Source organism: Cyprinodon tularosa, unplaced genomic scaffold, assembly GCF_016077235.1.
Source record: "Cyprinodon tularosa strain WSP-4 unplaced genomic scaffold, ASM1607723v1 ctg278, whole genome shotgun sequence".
NCBI lineage: Eukaryota > Metazoa > Chordata > Actinopteri > Cyprinodontiformes > Cyprinodontidae > Cyprinodon > Cyprinodon tularosa.
In genome coordinates, this window is record NW_024038983.1 from 576969 (window position 1) to 596394 (window position 19426).

Below are 19426 nucleotides of genomic sequence, written 5' to 3' on the forward strand. Positions count from 1 at the left end.
GATTCTGGTTTCACCGGAGTCTGCGTGAGGGACAGCACAGTTAAGGACTGTTGACGGGGTTAGTTTTCCAATGGTGCACAGATAGTACCTTGAGGGTTCTTGAGGTTCTCTTTGGGAGAGTCACTGTTGGTCCTGGAGAAGGATTTAGTAGCAGAGTCCGTTAGCTGCTTCAGCGTCTCACGTCTAGCTTGAGCAGACCTTGGCCTTGGTTTCCCAGCTCAAGCCCAGAGCTGCTTGGAGGTTGACTGAGAATCTTCAGGGTTTGGCTCTGAGTTTCGGCTCGGCAGGTTAGCTCTTCCAAAGCTTACACGGAGGAAGCACGAGTTTCCTAGAGGCACAGAAACAGAGGTTAGAATCCAACTAGGAATTAGCGTCAAGGAAAATCACTGAGATCAAGGCTTTAGCGCTGACCAACTGGAACAACACTGCGGCGTTGAGGCAAGGTCTGAAGACAGCTTATGTAGTGGATCCTCTGATGATCTTGATGAGCTGCACCTGTGCAGGAGGCTCCCTCAGAGGATCCACGGCGGACTCTGCTGGAGAAAGATGGGATTTTCTCCAGCTCCCAACACTCCTGTTCTTTCCCACTCGCCATTCCGACACAATTCTCCACAACAACTGATTTTTTTCCCTGCTACACCCGGCTAAGCTGCTTCGCTTCTTCTTCTTGTTTGCTACTGGTGGTTGGCTTTGGTCGCAGTACCGCCACCTTCTGCTCTGTAGTCTAAATGCTTCGCCTATGAGAAAAAGGAGCAGCGCATGAACCGAACGAAACACACGCAAATCGAACCGAGACAGTCGAATTGAACGGTTCGGACGGTTTTCATAAATCGTCCCATCCCTAATATACATATATACTTTTTTCTGTACCACATGACCCACTGACCGGTACCGGTCCGCGACCCGGTGGTTGGGGACCGCTGTCGTAAAGCACCTGTCCCATCAACCAGGAATCAGAATCAGAAATACTTTAATAATCTCAGGGCGAAATTACTTTCGTTACATTACTCCATATGCAATAGAGTGACTATAGGACCCGTTTGATATAACACAATTTCATACAATATATATAATTAGGGGGTCCCCACTCCATCTCGCCATCAGTTTGGGGGTCCTAATCCTGGAAAACTTTGAAGACCTCTGCTTTAGGTTAATAGAATATATTAATTAGGCTATATGCCTGTGGAAAAAAAAAAATATATATATATATATCCACCATCATCCATCACCACCCTTCACCCTTTTTTTACAGCTAGACTACTGAATACTGGTAGCTCGATTATAAGATTAGATGAGATTCAGGTGATATTTTTTGGAAATCCAAACATTAAAATTTATTTGTTTTCAAAGAAAAATAAAACATAGTTTAATAGTTCCCAAAATGTAGCTTTAAATCAAAGACGACCAAATTTCAGACTGTAGTTCCTAAAAACCTTTAATTTAGCTCAGTAGGAAGCTAAAGCAGGCGCTAGCAATGAAAAGCGTGTCAGGTAGCAGGTTGTATTTTTGACTGCTTATAACTTGTACTCAGAATGGGCAACTAAGCAACTTTAAGCGACTTTAATGTTAGCAAATATATTAGCAGCAAAAGCTATTAAAGCAGGTTTTATTAGCACACTTTGACCACACACCAGGAGATATGGTCACATGTTGCAGCATCTAGAGAGCACTTTAAGAAATGGACACCACTGTAAGAAGAAATCTATAAGCATTTTAATATATCCTCTTTTTATCCCACTACTAACTTAAACTGTTTGCTTAGAGCCATCCAATAAAAGCATTTTATTCAGTTGTTGCCATTCTTAACTTTCTGCATTTCTGTAGCAATATGAAAACTGGCGGGAAAACCAGCCTGACAACTTCTTCGCTGGAGGAGAGGATTGTGTGGTAATGATCGCTCATGAAAGCGGCAAATGGAACGACGTGCCCTGCAACTACAATCTGCCCTACGTCTGCAAAAAAGGAACAGGTGAGCGCAGAGGCCTGCAGCAGGAAGTGTATTGCAGGATGTAAAATAGATTAATCACATTTAAAGAGCGAGGCTGAGGAATCATCTGTGTATGACAGATGCAGAATGAGAGCAAATAGAAACAACCTGATTCCTGTGTTCTGCTTGATTCAGTAATAAAAGTGCATTAACAATGGATTAAAAAAATCTTGAGCAGAAGTTCGTGAAACTTTTTTAATGCAAATCATTTCAGAAGTGTTCCAACCCTCTGCTGTGAAACCTCAGGGAGTGATAAAAACCCAAACCTTAAGGTGATTATAAACACCCCGACTGTGTCATACTTTACATTACACATGTCTCCCATATGGAGGATGAGATTACCTCTGAGCCTCTTCAATCACCACATATTCAGCTCCTCAGACTCTCACTAACGGAGCTCCCATCATCCTCTTTCCTTCACTTTAGGTGGTTTTCAAAATGCTGCTTATTTCACAGCCCTGGTTCTGAGTCAAATCATCTTTTTCAGCCTTTCAAATTCATCTTCGGGCAAACGAATAATTCCTTTCTTATACCTGTGAAACTCGAAGTCATCCTAGACAATAGAAGAAAACATAATGTTTGGTTAAACCTCCGTAGCTATATTCCTTTTGTCCTCTGTGTTTTTTAGTGCCAGACCACTAAATGCTCCTTTGGGAGCCTATTAGAGCTGATTTTCACCACCTATTTGGATACAGGTCACATTTATGACCAGAGGCAAAAATACTGACACAATAAAAGCTTTTTGTAACGTAACAAACACATTTTATTGGACAAGTGAAAACTCTGGGGAGAGCAAAGCTTGAAATCTTAGCCCAGTTTTGAGCAGTTTTTGGGCTGTATAACTTTTTTAATTATGTCAGGGGGAAACCAATTTAAGGCCGACCTCTGTGACAAACTATTACTAAAGCTGTTTCACAGTTACAGAAAAAAATAAAGTTCCTCTGAAGACTTTTCCTGAAATTAAACTTATTTCATGCCATAAGGCATAAGCCGTCTTTTTTTTTCCAAGCAGAGCGTTCCTCATCTCAATACTGTCAACAAGGAGTATAAGTGATAAAAAATTGGGTGTAAGTGAAGCAGTAAGTGAGGTTTAGATAAAACATGGGAAACCAGGGGCTCTGAAGAGGTTTCAGACTAATATTAAGCCGTGGCTCTGTTGGACTGTGAAAGAGGAACACAAACATGGTTTAGCGATGGACATAATAAGGCTTATATATCCCCTTATGATTGAAAAATAGTTTTACTGTATTTTCTCTTGTTTTCTAAATGAGACAGATGTGTTTTATCCATTTTCTAGTATATAAAATCTCTGAGTGCTCAGCCAATTCTGTTTTATTTTAAAGATCTATGTGATTGTATGTGAAAGAGGCAAAGATGATGTAATATTTAGTTTGACAACCCCCCCAAAAAAAGATATTTTATTTATTCATAAACATTCTAGAAGATAATCGAGGAAATGTCATAATGACATTATGAATAAATGTCATTATGACATTTTCTCGATTATCTTCTACAAATTGTTTTTTCACAAGTACTCGCTTTACATCACTCGTTATAAACTCTTGGTGGTAATGATCATCTTATTGATACAAACAAATACCTAACTTAATGTAATTAACACCACATGGTGACGTGGTAGGGCGGCCTACCAACCAATGAAGGTTTAGTGCCTTTTTGGCTATTCTTTAGGTTAAATACTAATAAAATGATAAATGTAATTTTATGGAAATAGAAATGCGAAAGTACAAACAGAAACCCAAATAGAGCGACAAGGAGTTAAAAAGTGTATACGCCAGAGAAAAGGCCCTGGATGCTGCCTTAAAGGGAAACATTGGGCCCTTGATCTTACGTTATTACATCATGTTCTACTTGACTATATGAGTTTTGTGTCATCTGGAGCTGTTCTGAAGATATTCAGAACAGGTTATATCCAAGTAATGTCTTCCTATGGGCAACGACTTGAAGGCACAAACTAAGCTGTTCATAATTTATAATTTATGGGAAGCCAGCATTCATAATGTGTAGGTGAATCACTTTTCCCCACACATCCGCGGTTTTATTTTTTTATATTTCTATGTTTTTAAAAAAGGCGGAGGGCGTATGACGTCATCTGGGCATGTTGGCTACCGTTCATTCTTCCTGTCCGCTGAACTGCTGCTAGTTTTACTCACATGCCTGGAAGATGTCTAGTGCTTCTATCACTGATGATCTCGCTCTCGAAATGGAATTGAACCATTCAGATTAGCTAGCTGAATTAGTTGCCTGTCACAACTCCAGTCCGGCTCGCAAATGACGTCATACATGCAGATGTGCCTAGTAGTTCCCATTGATTTTGCTTATAAAGCGGGGGAAATGGTGCTAGGCTTATCGCACCGTGGCGTCACTGCTGGAAGATGGCAGGAGCGAGATGTTACTATATTTGGGCAAAATGAATAATTTTACTGAATAACGCTGATTCATTAAATCACCACAAACATATTAGTTTTAGGTATAGATAATTATCTATTGATTATTCCTTGCTGACCACACTTTCCCTTTAAAGAAAAAGGAAAAGAAATTTTCTAGATAGTCATCATGGTAATAAAACCAAAATCCCTGCTTTGACACAGGTCTAGTATTAAAACCTTAAGAGGCGTTCCTGCTTTATTCCAGAATAAACACGTAGCTAATTCCCATTCAAGGAAGCCTGTAAAGCACACTGTCACACATCTCCAGCATCTAGGTCACCTCTGACCTCAATTTGTCACTTGAAATTACCAGTATCTTTTCATCTTGTAGCGACTCCCCACCATCAGCCCCTTTTTCTCTCCCAAGTAACCCCATGTACTGTCTTGTCCTATCATTGAAGTTTGTCAGCGTCACGCTGGGAGTTCCCTGCCGCATTTCTAATTACCCCCGCCCTGCTCAGGTGATCTTTGTCATCCCATCAGTGGAACCTGTCAGACATTGATCCACCTCTCTCACGCAGGGGGCCATGCTTTTTGTTCCTGTTTATCGAAAAGCGGTTGAAATGTTCGTCATGTGTGCAGCTGTTCACAAAATAATCCAGCTTGATGCTGCACAGATAGAGGCTCATTTAGAAAATGGAGGAAAAATATTTGCCTTTAGATTATATTCTCAATGATAACACTTAACATTAAGCCGTTGGATTTGATATGCAAGTATATATTAACATGTTTTAATAAATGTATTTTTGGTTTCCATTTTTATTTTTAAAAGAACACACCACTAATCAGCATTTTTAGGAAAATTGGAAAACTTGCCTTGCCAAAGAAGCACTCATAACATTTTAATTGGAAAAATCTGCCAGGTGTCTCAGCCTATTTGCAGTGTTGGGCACGTTACTAAAAGTAATTAGTTATAGTTACTAATTGCTTCTCCCAAAAAGTAACTGAGTTACTAACTGAGTTACTCCACAATAAAAGTAACTAGTTACTAGTAAAAGTAACTATTGCGTTACTTGTGCGTTTCTCGCCCCCGTTACCCTCACCACCCCACCCCCACCATCTCGCAGTGTGTTTCAAAAGCCAGTTGAATAAAGTGGACGACAAAGACAAGTACCTGCAGAGAGAGTAAATGACATCGGGGGGAAGGCTATCTGACGGGCCTATAAACCCCATCAGATAGCGTTTCCCTGCATAACATGGGGGGAACGGTATCTGATGGGCTTCTAAACCCTGTCAGATAGCGTTCCACTCTTCTTAACATGGGGGGAACACTATCTGATGTGGTGTAAACATCATCAGGCTGCATTACCTCCACTCATGGGTGTGAAGTTTTGGTGAGGATTTGGTGAGTGTATGAAATTAATACCTGGGGATGTCTAATTCTGTAATCCTGTGTGTTTGGGTTGTTATAGATACTGCAACATCTATCTATCAATCAATCAATCAATCTATCTATCTATCTATCTATCTATCTATTTATCTATCTATCTGTCTGTCTGTCTGTCTGTCTGTCCGCGCGTCCGCGGTGAATCGTGCCGCCTGCACTGTGCGGAGATGCAGGGGAAACCGTATCTGATGAGGAAACGCAGCTCGACGTAACACCGGTATTTCCATCTGGAAAACGCTGTTTTGCTGCTGGAGTCCTCCTCACTCTCCATCTTTTGTGTGTGCTGTACGTTAACACCCGTAACGATCTCATGAGTCATGACAAGGCGCAAACGCCGTTACTTTCAACGCCGTTACTCCCATCACTGCCTATTTGCTCTCAGCTCTTTCCGAAAAACATGAACAGAATCACTGTCAGCAGAGCATGCTTTATAGTATTATTCCACCTCTTTCAACTAATTACTATACGCAGAAGTTTAAAGGCTAAATTTGTATAGCCTCCTGTTCAAACACTGTGGGCATTTTTGGGAAATAAAAGGGCTAATAACAGTGCTTTTACCAGCTATTGCACCTGTTCTACGGTAGTGGGGTCAATGGTTATGAAGAAATGTCCAGAATTACTGAAATGTATTGTAATAAGAATTTCTTAGGTCCTCTTGTTTATATAATTGGCTGCAGAATGAGAACTGTAAAGGAAAGATGACCGGGATCTCAGCCAGAAACCATCTTCTCTATTTATATATTATCTAATTTATGATATATTTATGGGCCTGGAAGTTTAAAGAGGCAAAGTCAAATAACAAAAAGGCAATGACTGCAAGGAAAGCTTTAAGTCATGGGAAATGATTAACAGTAACTTCTCTTTGAAAGCATAAACGTCTAAACATTGTCATATGTTCACATGTTAAAACCAAAACTTCAGAAATAATTTCTATAGGAATTTAAGAGATAGATAAACAGAAGCAGCCCACAATGGTTTGGATTTTCAAAAACATTTCTAAGCAACATTAACATTATACAGGCTTGCATTCAGAGACCTCTACTCTGAAACATCTAAATCAAATCATGTCATAAATCACCACAAACGTATTAGTTTTAGGTATATGTCTCTGCTGGAGACCGGTGGTAGATCTCCAGATCCCAACAAATCAAGTGCAACTAAATGGTTTCACAACTCAGAAGATTGAGTCCACTTATTCTCAGTAAACATGGAGATGATATGTTAAGGCCAGAGATGTTTGTTAGAGAATCTAAGTGAAAGAAACTGACACATGAAGACAGACAGGTTACCAGGATAAAGCTGCAGAGAAGCTCACAGCAGAATGAGGTTATATTAGAAAATCTGAAAGCAGTGTTCAATCTATCGCCTGAAAGTAAAGAGGACAGATCTGCAGCAGTCCTGCTTAAATTCAGAGGTCTGGCAAGGAGAGCATCAATCCCAAAATTAGCTGAGATGCATTGTCAGTTTGGAGGAGCTGCAAAGATCTGAAGCTCAGGTGGGGTAAATGAATGTGCATCAAACAAAGGTGACATTTGTGGGATAGTGGCTATAAGAAAAAGCCAGATTTCCCATTTAGTCTGGTTCAGTTTACCACTCTGTGATGATCCAACACACTCCAATCAAAATACACTCGTGTTAGGGGCTCTTGTATGAGAAAATATTTGAAATTCCAAGAGGCTTTGAATGCAACATAGGGCTGCTATATTCAGTCTGTTCTTGTTTGACTATTAGAAAACAAAATACAAAACATCACTTGTGACCTGGGGTCAGTGGGGTACAAAGAGCAGAAGAATAGTCAGAAGCGCACAAGGATGATTAAAGCAGTAAAGGAGAAAGGCTTAGACATTTTGGTTTGGGGAGGGTTTTTTATCTGTTTGTATCTCTGTGTTAACAGCCCTGCACAATAAAACCCTAATTTCACAGTTGCTCTCGGCAGCTGGCACCAGTAACATTCAGTAAGACAAGTGTTGCTGTTTGTTCCTTAATAACAAAAATGAATCTGTCCATATCTACTGCTCCCATGTGAATCTCTCTCCCTCTCGCTGAAGTACCTGGTTGAAAAAGCACAACTACACACACTTTACATTTCTCCCATTTTTCCCTGTCATGATTTTCAGCGGGTGTGTGGATGCTTTGAGGCCATAAAGGAGAGCTGAGGCGACTCAGCATCAAACTGTCTGTAGCTCTTCCCATTCCTCCACCTCACACTGACAGACCCCTGCTACTACAATTCAATTTAATTCAGTTTATTTATACAGTGCCAAATTCACAACACATGTCATCTCAAGGCACTTTACAGTTCAACCAGATCATACAGTCAAATACAAGCCTACACAGTTATAAAAGCACAAATAAAACCTCACACACATCCAAAGTATGCAACCTTGAAAAACACACAAACAAATGTGTCCTGCTCATATTTATTAAGTATTCTCTATTAATTAGAATTAATGTGAGAGTACATTTCTTCTTGCTGCAAGAATAAGACACATCTGAGATAGTTAATATAATCCTCAGTTCCCATTTGTTTGCTTGTCCCTTTAGTTTCAGTGGTGAAGATGTTCATTCTGACTCATATAGTTTGACATCTATTTAGCTTTATACCACAAAGACATTTTCCATAAATTCTCTGCCCCAGTTGCTTCTTTTTTAGTTTACTGACATTTTCTTTCATCCATCTTTTAGTACATCTGACACACCTTCACTCACTGCATAAAAAAAGAAAAGAAAACAAGATCCCAGTTGGGTAAAGGGTTGTAGTCGGACAGAAAACTACCCTTTTAGCCATCCGTCTTTGTGGATTCAGTGATCTTCCCCTCTCACAGCAGTGAGGTTAATTTTCCTTCTGCTCCTATTTCACAACTTAAAAACCCTGAGCAGCACATTTACAGTTTCATATCTGAATAGCTCTCCCTTTTAAAAGACGCCGGATCATTTAGATTAGACATGCTTGCAAACATTTTTCTGATTGCATATTTTCCCTTCCCTGTGAAGCATGATTAAAGTTTCAGAAAAAATCTGTAATGGTTTGACTTCTAGACGTTATTAACAGTGAAAGCTATATTTATTAGTACCATGTCCCATTTCAAAGTGAGAGAGAGACGAACGCCTTAAGATATATATCAATCTTTTATAACAGTATCATAATCTCACATTAAATATTTATAATACAACTTTTAATATATTATATATATATATATATTTATCCACTGACAGAAGATTTCATCTTCATCTGACACAATGAACAGTAACTCTGCACTAAAAATCTCTTTATGAGGAGTAATAGAAAGGCAAATTATATAATACAAGAAAAATGTGTCCTTTAAATTTACTACGACTCTTTAGATACTGTAAGTCTATCGCTGACCTTTCAGCAACAACTATTTCGTTTAGTTTGCCATAAAATGTTATACTATATGTGGAAAAACACTGTATGTCCTCTTTTAAGTAGGGTGGAGGATCTGCAATGCTGTCGATCAGTTTCTCGTTCAAAGGAAACCCTTAACAGTTCATGGTACCATTGGTTGTTTTATATAACAGCAATAGGGCTGCAATGGACACTTATTTAGCAAATTGAATAATCTGCTGATATATATTTTTTTTTATAATAATTTCATTTTATTGATCTCAAATTGGAAAAAATTATCTCTGCATTTAACCCATCCCCTTGGGGAACAGTAGGCTGCCATCGTTGGGCGATTGGGGTTTAAGGGTCTTGCTCAGAGAGCCAGATTGGTAGTCTGTGGAAGTGAGTTTTGAACTCACAACCTCAGGATTCAGAGCTCTATGCACTAACCATTAGGCTGCCCCTCCCACCGAAGGCTGCCACTTCCCCCTTTATGATTAGATAGCCAAGGATTCGTTGAAGAAAACGTTTTATGAAATTAAACAAGGTGAAAATTTTCCATTGCATATTGATGAAATAAAATATTTTTTAAACTTAAATACAAAATGCTTACATATGTTCTACAATTTTGCTATAATTCCTCTTCTAAGTTGGTCGTTCTGTCAGCTAAAGGCATGTTTTAGAGTCTCTATACTCCGATTAAACATTTAACAATTACTAAATTAGTTGACGATTATTTCAATAATTGATTATTCACAATTAATCCGATTAATTGCTTCAGCCCTAAACAGGACCTTTAATTGTAGATAAATATCTTTATTAAAAGATAAGCTGCAGAAGTTGTGTCCGCATCACTCATTTCAAATACCTATATCGGTCAAGCGTAACTGTGCCTTTAAACCAAAATGAAATAACTTTTCAAACCTCATAAATTATTTTCATAACATCATCCATTTACTTACAACTAGTTGAATGACCCCTCTGTTTGGCCTGAGGCGGTCTTTATTGCTTTCACTGACACTAAGCGACTTTGAGGAGGGTTCCAGTAACCCTCCCACACAAAACAACTTCAGAGGGTTGATATTCAGTAGATTCATGACCCCATCGCTATTTATCCTTCAGAGCCACTGGTAACAGAAATGTTGTTCAACCCAACTGCTGGCAACCAGTGATCAGGATTTTACCAAGCTGGTTCTCATGGAAATGTTGTCTCCTTTCAGGCAAAACAATACAGGTTTTGTCCACTGGAGGAAGCAAAAATTGACCTAAACTGATAGGTCTTTAGAACCGTTTTAAAAGAACTGCAATTCAGGACAGGTACTGTAGAAATAATACAGATACCAGTTCAGCTATTGGTATAAAAAAATAACTAGCTGTGATGTGTGTTTGGATTACAGAGTTTATTCAACATAACTATTTAAAGAAGGTTGAAGATGAATCATGGCTGTGAATCCAGAAACTCTCAGCCCTCCAGTCTTCCTGGAGACTGTAGGAGTGTCTCCCTGTGGCTTTTTCATCCTGTCACTCTCTGACGAGTCTATCACCTGCAGCTTCTGTAAACATCCTCGCTCCTCATATGTCAAAAATATGACAGGCACCCACTCACTCTCAGCTTTACTCTGACTTTGCTGTCCTGCAGAAATAAAATCCAGATTATGATTTTTTACCTCCAGTAGTGTTCTAAGTTTTGGTCTAAGTCCAAGTGTTTGTTTGTGCTTTCTTAAATTTAGCATGTTTTAGGTGACATGAATCTTTGAAACAGACAAAGAAAGATTTTTCTTTTTTTGTTACTGTCACATTTTTACAAAAAGGGCAACACATAAGTTACCTTTTAGATTTATTCTGTGAAATCGGTTCAAAGAACCAGATGTAGACAAAAGTGTTAGAAACTTTCTGGATCCAAATACCTCATATTATAGCCCATACCTCCTGCTCCTAGCTCCTACCCTTTCACCTTTTACTGGCTCATCAGTAAGAACAATATCCAGGGTAGGAAAGCAGTTTCAGGCTGCTCTTCTGAATCTGAAAACCCTTAAGTCTTTCAGCTGTCATTATGCAACAAACAGGCCCAGAGATGATAAAGTTGTGGTTAAACTGGAAGTACAGACTTCTGGAAATTAACAAAAAAAAAAAAACTTAGTTACGCAAATTCAGTGAAGGGCTGAATCTCTCCCTTAAAAAACACAAAACATATTAAGGTACGTGTATTTGCAAGAGTCACACACAATATGACTGCCACCAAATAAAGACCAAATAGGCCTTAACAAAATCATAATTTTGGTAAGGCTTATATTTCCTTTCACACAAAAAAATCATGTGCAACCGTATTTCTCCTAGTACCGTAACTTGGACCATCAGGATGTCCCTATGGTAGCTCAACTGGCAAAATGAAGCATAAATCTTCCTCTTCCTTTTGCCAGCTATCTTGACTTTCACCTATCTTGGATCGAGCATTTACCTTGGAATGATTTGTACCTCTATGCTTATCAGAGCAATGTCACATGCTATAATTTCTTTAAAAAGTTGAAGGAATTATGTTAGAAACCCAAATGATAATGAGGTGTACAGCCTGGGACAGAGTCACATCTGGGACATGCGGGATGCCCACCCCTTAAGAAAGATGGTTTGAGTAATAATAATAAAAATAATACATTTTATTTTAAAGGTGCACTCAAGGTCACCGTACAAAAGATAAAAACACAATGGCAGAAACTGTCATGATGGGTCTAATGTGTTTGGCCCACATGCAGAAGCACACACAGAGATTGAGAAAGGTTTAACAGTTTATTAGTAAAAAAAAGTTACAAAGACACTGAAAACAGTTTTCCAGCTTGGGGAGGTTCCAGCGATCAGGTAAAGCAGAAGCGGAAGCTCTGGGAAGAGATCAAAGTGGTGAGTTCAAGGTCGGTGGGAAAACTTGCCGACGTCAGAATAAAAACTGTTGTGGAGAGTTCCTGTTTGTGGAGGCTTGCACAGATATGGAGATTACTTTGCTGGAGGGTGGACAGGCAGACTTTGGTGGTCCTGAGGAGCAGCGGAGCAGACTGTCACTTGTTTTCCTGACGTGGACGGTGTTATGATGGTGAATTGTTTCCTTTTCTCAGTGTGACGAGAGGGTTCCTTCCAAGGTTTGAAGGACCAGGCTTATCCAGTGGATCTTTTGAAATCCTGCCGGAGATTCACAAAAGAAACAAGATTAGGACTGGGGGTCTCAGAGAAGCAGCTCATAGTTAGACTCAGCAAACTCAGAGGGGCTAGAGTACCCAATACTGGCAAACACTCTGACAAGGAGATGGTGACAGTCTGCTGCTCATATACTCCTCAGACAGTGATGACCAACGAGCTGCAGGTGTCAGTAGTTGAAAGCTGGAAGAGGCCCTCCAGGCCAACAGAGGAAAAATGGCACCATCTGGTGGATGCATGGAGGCAATGAAAAAGAACATAGAACAACCCCAACAAACTGGAACCCTAACAGAAACAAAGACAAAACACAGATTAAAACCATTTAAAAAATACAAAGTCTTGGACAGGGAAATTAATATTAAAGAGAACAATAATAATGAGTGAGGGGTTAAGGAAGTCGCCTTTGTAAATCTGGAACTCTCTCAACAGAGGAGGTGGTCTTGGGTCGGGCACGCTGTAAGATGTTTTCAATCGTTTTAGTCAGCTACAGCTCAAACAGTATGATAAAATCTCAGGGTTTAAAAGTTCAAAGCTCATGATGCATGTTCTTAAACTATAGGGCCCGATGCTCTGATGTGATCTACCTGCTCACAATGATTCAACTTACCAGAACCTTGCGTGCTGTGCAAGTGCAAACAAGGGAATCCTTCTTTTTCTTCCAGATTGATGAATCCGACCAGCGCCATCTCTCTGTGCTGAAACCGACGTGTGGTTTTTGAACGTACAGTGTGAGCAGGTAGATGGTATCAGAGCGTCATGCTGTACAGTGTAATAACATGCATCATGAGCTGGGAACTTTTAAACCCTAAGATTTCATCATACAGCATGAGTTGAAGTACAATGATGGAAAATATCATATAGTGTATGCCCAGCCTTTCAGGGAGCGTAAATCAGTCCAGTGAGGCTCAATACTCTTTGGTCTAAAACAGGCTCCACCAATCACTGTGCGGGAGGCGGGTCCATGATGTCACATAATTTTTCTGTAACCATAAAAGGCAAAGGAGCAGCGTTTTTCTGATGCCCTGTATTATTTACTATTAGAGCTGTTTATATTGGGAAAAATTCAACATCTGACTTTTGTTTTACTTTAATTTTTTTTTAAAATGTGTCTCATACATAGTTATCTGATTAGTCCTAAAATGTTTCCCCTGACTAATTTCTGACTCATCCCGCTCCTTTCCAGACTAATAGATGTGTCCAAGGCATAAATTGCTCTGGTTGGCCAGCCTATAGATCTAGCCTGGATGTTGATGCTTGTCCAGCTTTCCTCTTTAATCCTTGATTCCCTTGTTCTGTGTTTGTCCTTTTTATTGATATGTTATTCCCCTGTGTGTCTCCAGTTTTCTGTGGAACCCCTCCCAGTGTGGATAATGCCTTCCTAATTGGTCGGAAGCGTTCCCACTATGACGTCCACTCCATAGTTCGTTACCAGTGCGCCGACGGCTTCCTGCAGCGCCACGTGCCCACTGCCAAGTGTCGTGCCAATGGCAAGTGGGACCGACCCAAAATCATCTGCATAAGATGTAAGTTTTTCCCAGATATTACTTAAAGCTGTAGGCTACTTTAATTTGTTTTATTTTTAGCACATATTCTCCTTCAGGTCCTGTGCAGCAGACCTACATTAACAGCCCTGAGGCTCTGATGTCACTGTGAGCATTTAGGCTCTCCAGCCCCGCTCTCATTATTAATAATTGTAAGCAAAAGATTATCGTGGCTGCAGCCTGAATGAATTCCCCTGGGCTTGCTTAGAAGTGATTGGGTATCCTTTGAAGTGGTTCATTCTTCAAGTTGTTTTTTTTTCTTATTTTTCTTTCCTTTAGATATAAATTTAAGGACAGGTTCACACTCAGTGCAATAGAAGTGGGCTAAAGAGGGGAAAATGTTCAGCCTCTCTTACTTTGTATCTGACATGCTCAGGAACACAAACCCCTGAATAAAATAGTCAGGTACCAACTCTGAAAGTTTTTTTTATTCACAGAGCTGCAATGCTTTAGAAGATTACTCATTGACCTTAAGCCTTTTCACAATTAGCTTTATTCTAATCACAATCTTCTTCGTATTTCAATGGAATTCATGCAAAAGTCCACAGCAAAGAAACATAATTATTAAAATATGGGTAATAATGTTGCTTTTTTTGTTTGTTTCACTGTTTGATGAATCATAATCTTCCAGGTTTTCATGGATTTATATCCATCCCACTTTAATTGGATACTTTGCAGAACCTTGTCTTTGAACATTTGCTAGACTTCTGGGTGTCTCTTCCAGTTTTACATGAACTGTGGCTGTGATGTTGAACTTGTCTTTGTAAAATAACTTGAACTCAGTCGGTTTGGATGTAGATTATCAGTTACCATCAAGTTTTAAGTCTAATGATATATTATCTGAACTATTTAGGTCTAGACTTTGACTAGGCCACACTGCTTGAAGTTGAAAAAACTACAGCTCCCACTCTGACTACTAAGAACTAAACTGTGCTTTTCACCAAAACCTCATCCCTGATCTATCTGCTTTGCTGTTTTGACTTAAAGTTTTTATATTTTTTGCTAGCTCTATCAAAGAAAAAAAAAATGAGGCCTTCAGGGACTATCTGGATTTTTTTCAGTTGTTCAGGTGGGCTGAAGTCTTCCGGTCGGGGGTTGGATTTTATTTGGTTGTATCATGGAGAATGCACTATTTACAAAGGCATGCACACGTTTCAGATTTGTTGGATACAAAAAAAAAAAAAAAAAAATTTGTGGGTATATAACACATAATCCACGTAACACAAAACAAAGTTTGTGGTTTTAACACACAAAAAAACCCCGTTACTTTTAGTAGTAATATATAAACAATATCTTCTTTCATCACCTTTTTACCTTGTTTAGTTTTTACCGGATTCATTTTATTTTAATCAGATTTGACATTCATGCTTTCAGAGGACATATAAAGAGGAGATTTATTTTAATATTCTACAAGCTTGGGCTTGCGTTCCTCTTCGCTCTGCACAGAGAGTGACAGTAATGATGAAATACTGAAATTATGTAGCTTCTGTTCAAACTGATAAAGATAACGTTGCTTCTTCAGACTCCTAATCTGTCGCTCTTTTGTCGTGCTCAGGGTTATGAATTTGTGATCGTTCATTGCAGGCAACATGTTGGGCCGATATGACTTGGCAGTTTATCCCGGGATGAGGTCTCACATAGGATGTGTGTGGGTGGCTAGCTTGGTGCGCCCCCTGCTAAAGGTGTCTGCTCCACACAGTGTTAGATTAAACATAACTCTCTCTTCAGAGTTTTAGGAACTCTACACACAGAATGGGACGTCCTGACCTTGCTGTTCTTTGATCCCCTCTCATTTGTGTTTTACCTGCTTCCACCTGCCCCCTGCAATCCCTCTGAAAGCCTGTGAAGCTCCCCCAGAGATCCCTGCCTTTCTTACATCAGCTTCTTGACTTTTATCTTTCTTTTTTTTTTTTTTATGAAGTCTACCTTAATCAATCTCACTCTGGGATTTTTTTCTCTCCTTTCCCCAGCTCGGCGAGCCCACCGTTACCGGCGCCATCACCACAAGGCGAGGAGGGAGCGCAGGAAGCATAAGAGGCACGGCCATAGAGAAGGGGGGCACCACGGAGGCCAGCTCAGACAGGGCCACAGCCACGCCCACTTCTGAACCAAAAAGATTGCCGCCCACTTTCCTTTTCTTCTCTGCTGCATACTGCAGCTTGCCTGTCTCCCTGCTCTCCTCATTTCCCTCAATACCACTTCACAACTCTCAACCTATGTACCCCCCCTCTCTGTTCTGCCCTCAGCCCCCCATCTCCTGGCGCCTAGGCAACCTGCTTATTAGTCCCCTCTGAGGCTGCCAAAGGGCTGCCAGGTGTTGCCAGGACTAACAAACCCATTGATATCCCTTTTCTTTCTTTCAATTTTGGGCTGCAGCTCTCCTGTCTTTCCTCTACCCTCTCAAATGACACTCTTACTCTCCCTTGGAGCTCAGCCCTTGGCCTGTGTTGACCTGTTTTTGAAGAACAAACGATATTTGATTTGATCCCAGACTTTCTTTGGTGAGAGGTGGTTCAGTATGAACTGTAAATAGGGATGACATAACTGAAAATGCCATATCAAAGTCAATGGAGACATAGTGGTTTTTACTTGAGCCTTGTGTCTATTTTTTACAAATGCTCTGTTTATCTCCTGAATCTGCTGCTCTTTGTTTTTGCCCTTTGGAAGACACTGATACAGACTTGTGGCACCGCCGCTGCTGCGTCACTCTGACACGGATTTAACTTTTTGAATTAGAAGCAGTTGTGATTCAATTATTTGATGGTTAGCGTCGTATTTTCTTGTTGGTGTGAGACAGTTGCTTTAGATCAGATGATGAACCCCCAGAGGAAAAATTGATAATTCCTCCAATCTCCTGTTCAGGACCATCACATATCAGTAGCTACTTAGAAGACATGAACCACCTGAAACAGCTGAAGCTGTGTCAAACACCCCCACATGTCACTGCCAGGGTTAATCTGGAAACTGGATGTTGATTGTCTCAACTCAGCTTAGACGTCCAGCATTTTTTTCTGTTGTCATAATTCCTCTTGTTTTGGGTCTCTACATTAATAAAGATGATCGATTCCTCTGACTTTGCAGTGCAGCTGCTTTTGACAGAGTTTTCCACTGTGAGCTATTTAGTATAAGAATGTTGTCACCTCTTCAGTCAGATTATTGGACTTTGAGATTTAAAAGCATCAAAGTACACAGAAAGTTCTCTCCAGAAGCACTGAGGTAAGTAGGGGTTCACATACATCATTCATTATGGCAGGAGTTTTATTCTTATGTCTTAATAAGTTTGAAAAATACTGTAGTTTCTAACTACTGCATGTTTTTTTCAGTCCCAAAAGACAAGGCGTTGGTCAGAAGTAACTTTTTCACTACATTTTGTTGTTAAGGTGGAAATTTTGGTTGTTATCATTTTCCCCAGAAGCAAATGCTGTAAAGCCCTGTTTGGTGGAGTGGAGGTGAGGTAGGCGCAAAGAATACAGCTCCAACTGTCGAGCATGGTGGCGGAGCATCATGCTTAAGGGCTCCAACAGCACCGATGCTTTGAACAAAATGAGAACTAACTCCAAAATAATTTACTTTGCCTGAAGTAAAAGGTTGGATGGTTTAAACTTATCGGGACGATGAAACCAAACACTCTGTTTTTTACAGGATAAGCAAGATCACAATCAGCTTCTTGAATGGCCCCACCTCAAGCCTGTAGAGAAATCCAACAAATTTGAATTAGCTGGATGATTTCTGAGGATTGTTTAACTGTACTGCGGCAGCTATGCCGCGGAAATCCACACATTGGATACTGCATGTATTATTTTGATACAGAATCAGGATCAGTTTGGAGAGGATGGGCTGGAGTGCTCTACCAATTCTGTGATTGTATTTATCTATTTGTAAGGGGCCAAAGCATTTAAAGAGCATATTAATGATTTATATAGATACTGATTCCCACCATTTGTCCTCTATCTAGTCAAAGCTTCAGTTCAGCACATGATTGTAACATGACTGTAAACAAAAGCTAAACTAGTCTCATTAGATTAGAGGGAAAGACTAAGGGACACAGTAAAATCAAGTAAAAAAAAAAAAAAAACATACTCCATATCCTCATTATGGTTATCAAATAAGTCCAATAGACACGATAAAAAATTAGAGAAAGAATTATATGATCTGTTTCAACACCTGCCAGCATTTCTGGCATTAGAAGACTTAACAATACTTTTAATGCTGGTTTGTCCTTATAAGTTTCCCCTTAACCTGTTCGATTTTAACTGACATTATAAAAAGCTCAGAGTAATGCTGGCTAATATTAAACTACTAATCACAGCTGTCCTGGTATGATATCAACATACTGTTTTTAATTCTTATCACCCTTAGAACCCCAGTATAATATAGATGAAGACACATGAAGAGCAATGAAATTATATCTGCCTGTTGTTGCGGAATGTTAACAATTAACAGTTTTATTGTATTTTAAAACGTTTTTAAAAATCATCAGTTTTGACATTTTAAACTTTAATTTCTGGTTTATATTACCAACAAGCTAAAGTAGCTTAACTAGCATTATAAAAGTAACTAATGTTGAAACAAACCACATCTCAGTGGGCTGCTACATGATAGACAGGAGTGGAACATAATAAAGCCTTTTCAGCTTTGAGTGATTTTGCAAAATGTCCCACCTTTTTTGTTTTTGGTTTCTTGCAGCCTGAACTTTGTGCAGAATTGCTCACACAAAAAAAAAAAAAATAATTTAGAAAAATGTGCATCGAGAGTAACAGTACACATACTACTATAACAGTAGTATGTGTAGTATGTAGTATCTGTAGTATCTGTAACTGCAGTGTGTGTGTAAGCCAGGCGACAACAATTGAAAAAAAAAAAAAAACAGCTTTGTGCAGACAACTCATGCAAGTCTTTGCTTTTGGAAATTACTTTTGGAAATGACCCATCCCCTAATAAAAAAAAACTAAAACATTTGGAGATTTAAGTTTCCAATAAGTCACTGGTTTGTTCAGCTTCAATGAGTAGATTATTTCTGGATGCATCTCTGCGTTCTTCATGTCATAAACAAAGTCAGCCATTTTGAGGATCACACCTTTGCCTTTGTTTATCTGCTCTCACCTTGGCTGTAACAACAACAGTGAACTTACACCTTTTGTATCAGTTTAATTAATCTATTGCATGCCTAATTACCAAGCGGCATTATCAGGCTGACCACAGAGCAACTGTGACAGGGGAAGGATAATGCTGATGGACAGTCAGAGGAGGATGCAGGGTGGCTGTCACAGGCGTCAAACCCTGTCGCTCTGCAGATGTCAGGCTGCTTTTTTTTTCGCCCCCTGTCGTTCCTGTAAAATAGATTGACCACGGGTGGGTGAATAAAAGGGCAGATAGAAAGCCCTCTCACTACAGAGCTGATGCTGAGAGACAGTGTAATTACAGCTGGGGAAAGGCTCAGCCCTGTGACAAGAGTAAAAAAATTGTGCACTGCAAAAATGATCTGGAAATAAGTCAGCATTTCTCGAAATAATTACCCTTAAATAGATTAGGTAA

The 19426-nt window shown here is 39.6% G+C and overlaps 1 protein-coding gene across 1 annotated transcript in view; it reads left to right on the forward strand.

The window, feature by feature from the left end:
* Positions 1-18776, forward strand: part of ncanb (neurocan b) — a 259178-nt gene extending 240402 nt beyond the window's left edge. The window contains exons 14-16 of the mRNA XM_038290276.1: positions 1825-1969; positions 13691-13873; positions 15862-18776. Coding sequence (XP_038146204.1) covers positions 1825-1969; positions 13691-13873; positions 15862-15998 — 465 coding nt within the window. The 3' untranslated portion in view covers positions 15999-18776. The remainder of the gene's footprint in view (positions 1-1824; positions 1970-13690; positions 13874-15861) is intronic.
* The last annotated feature ends 650 nt before the right edge of the window (positions 18777-19426 follow it).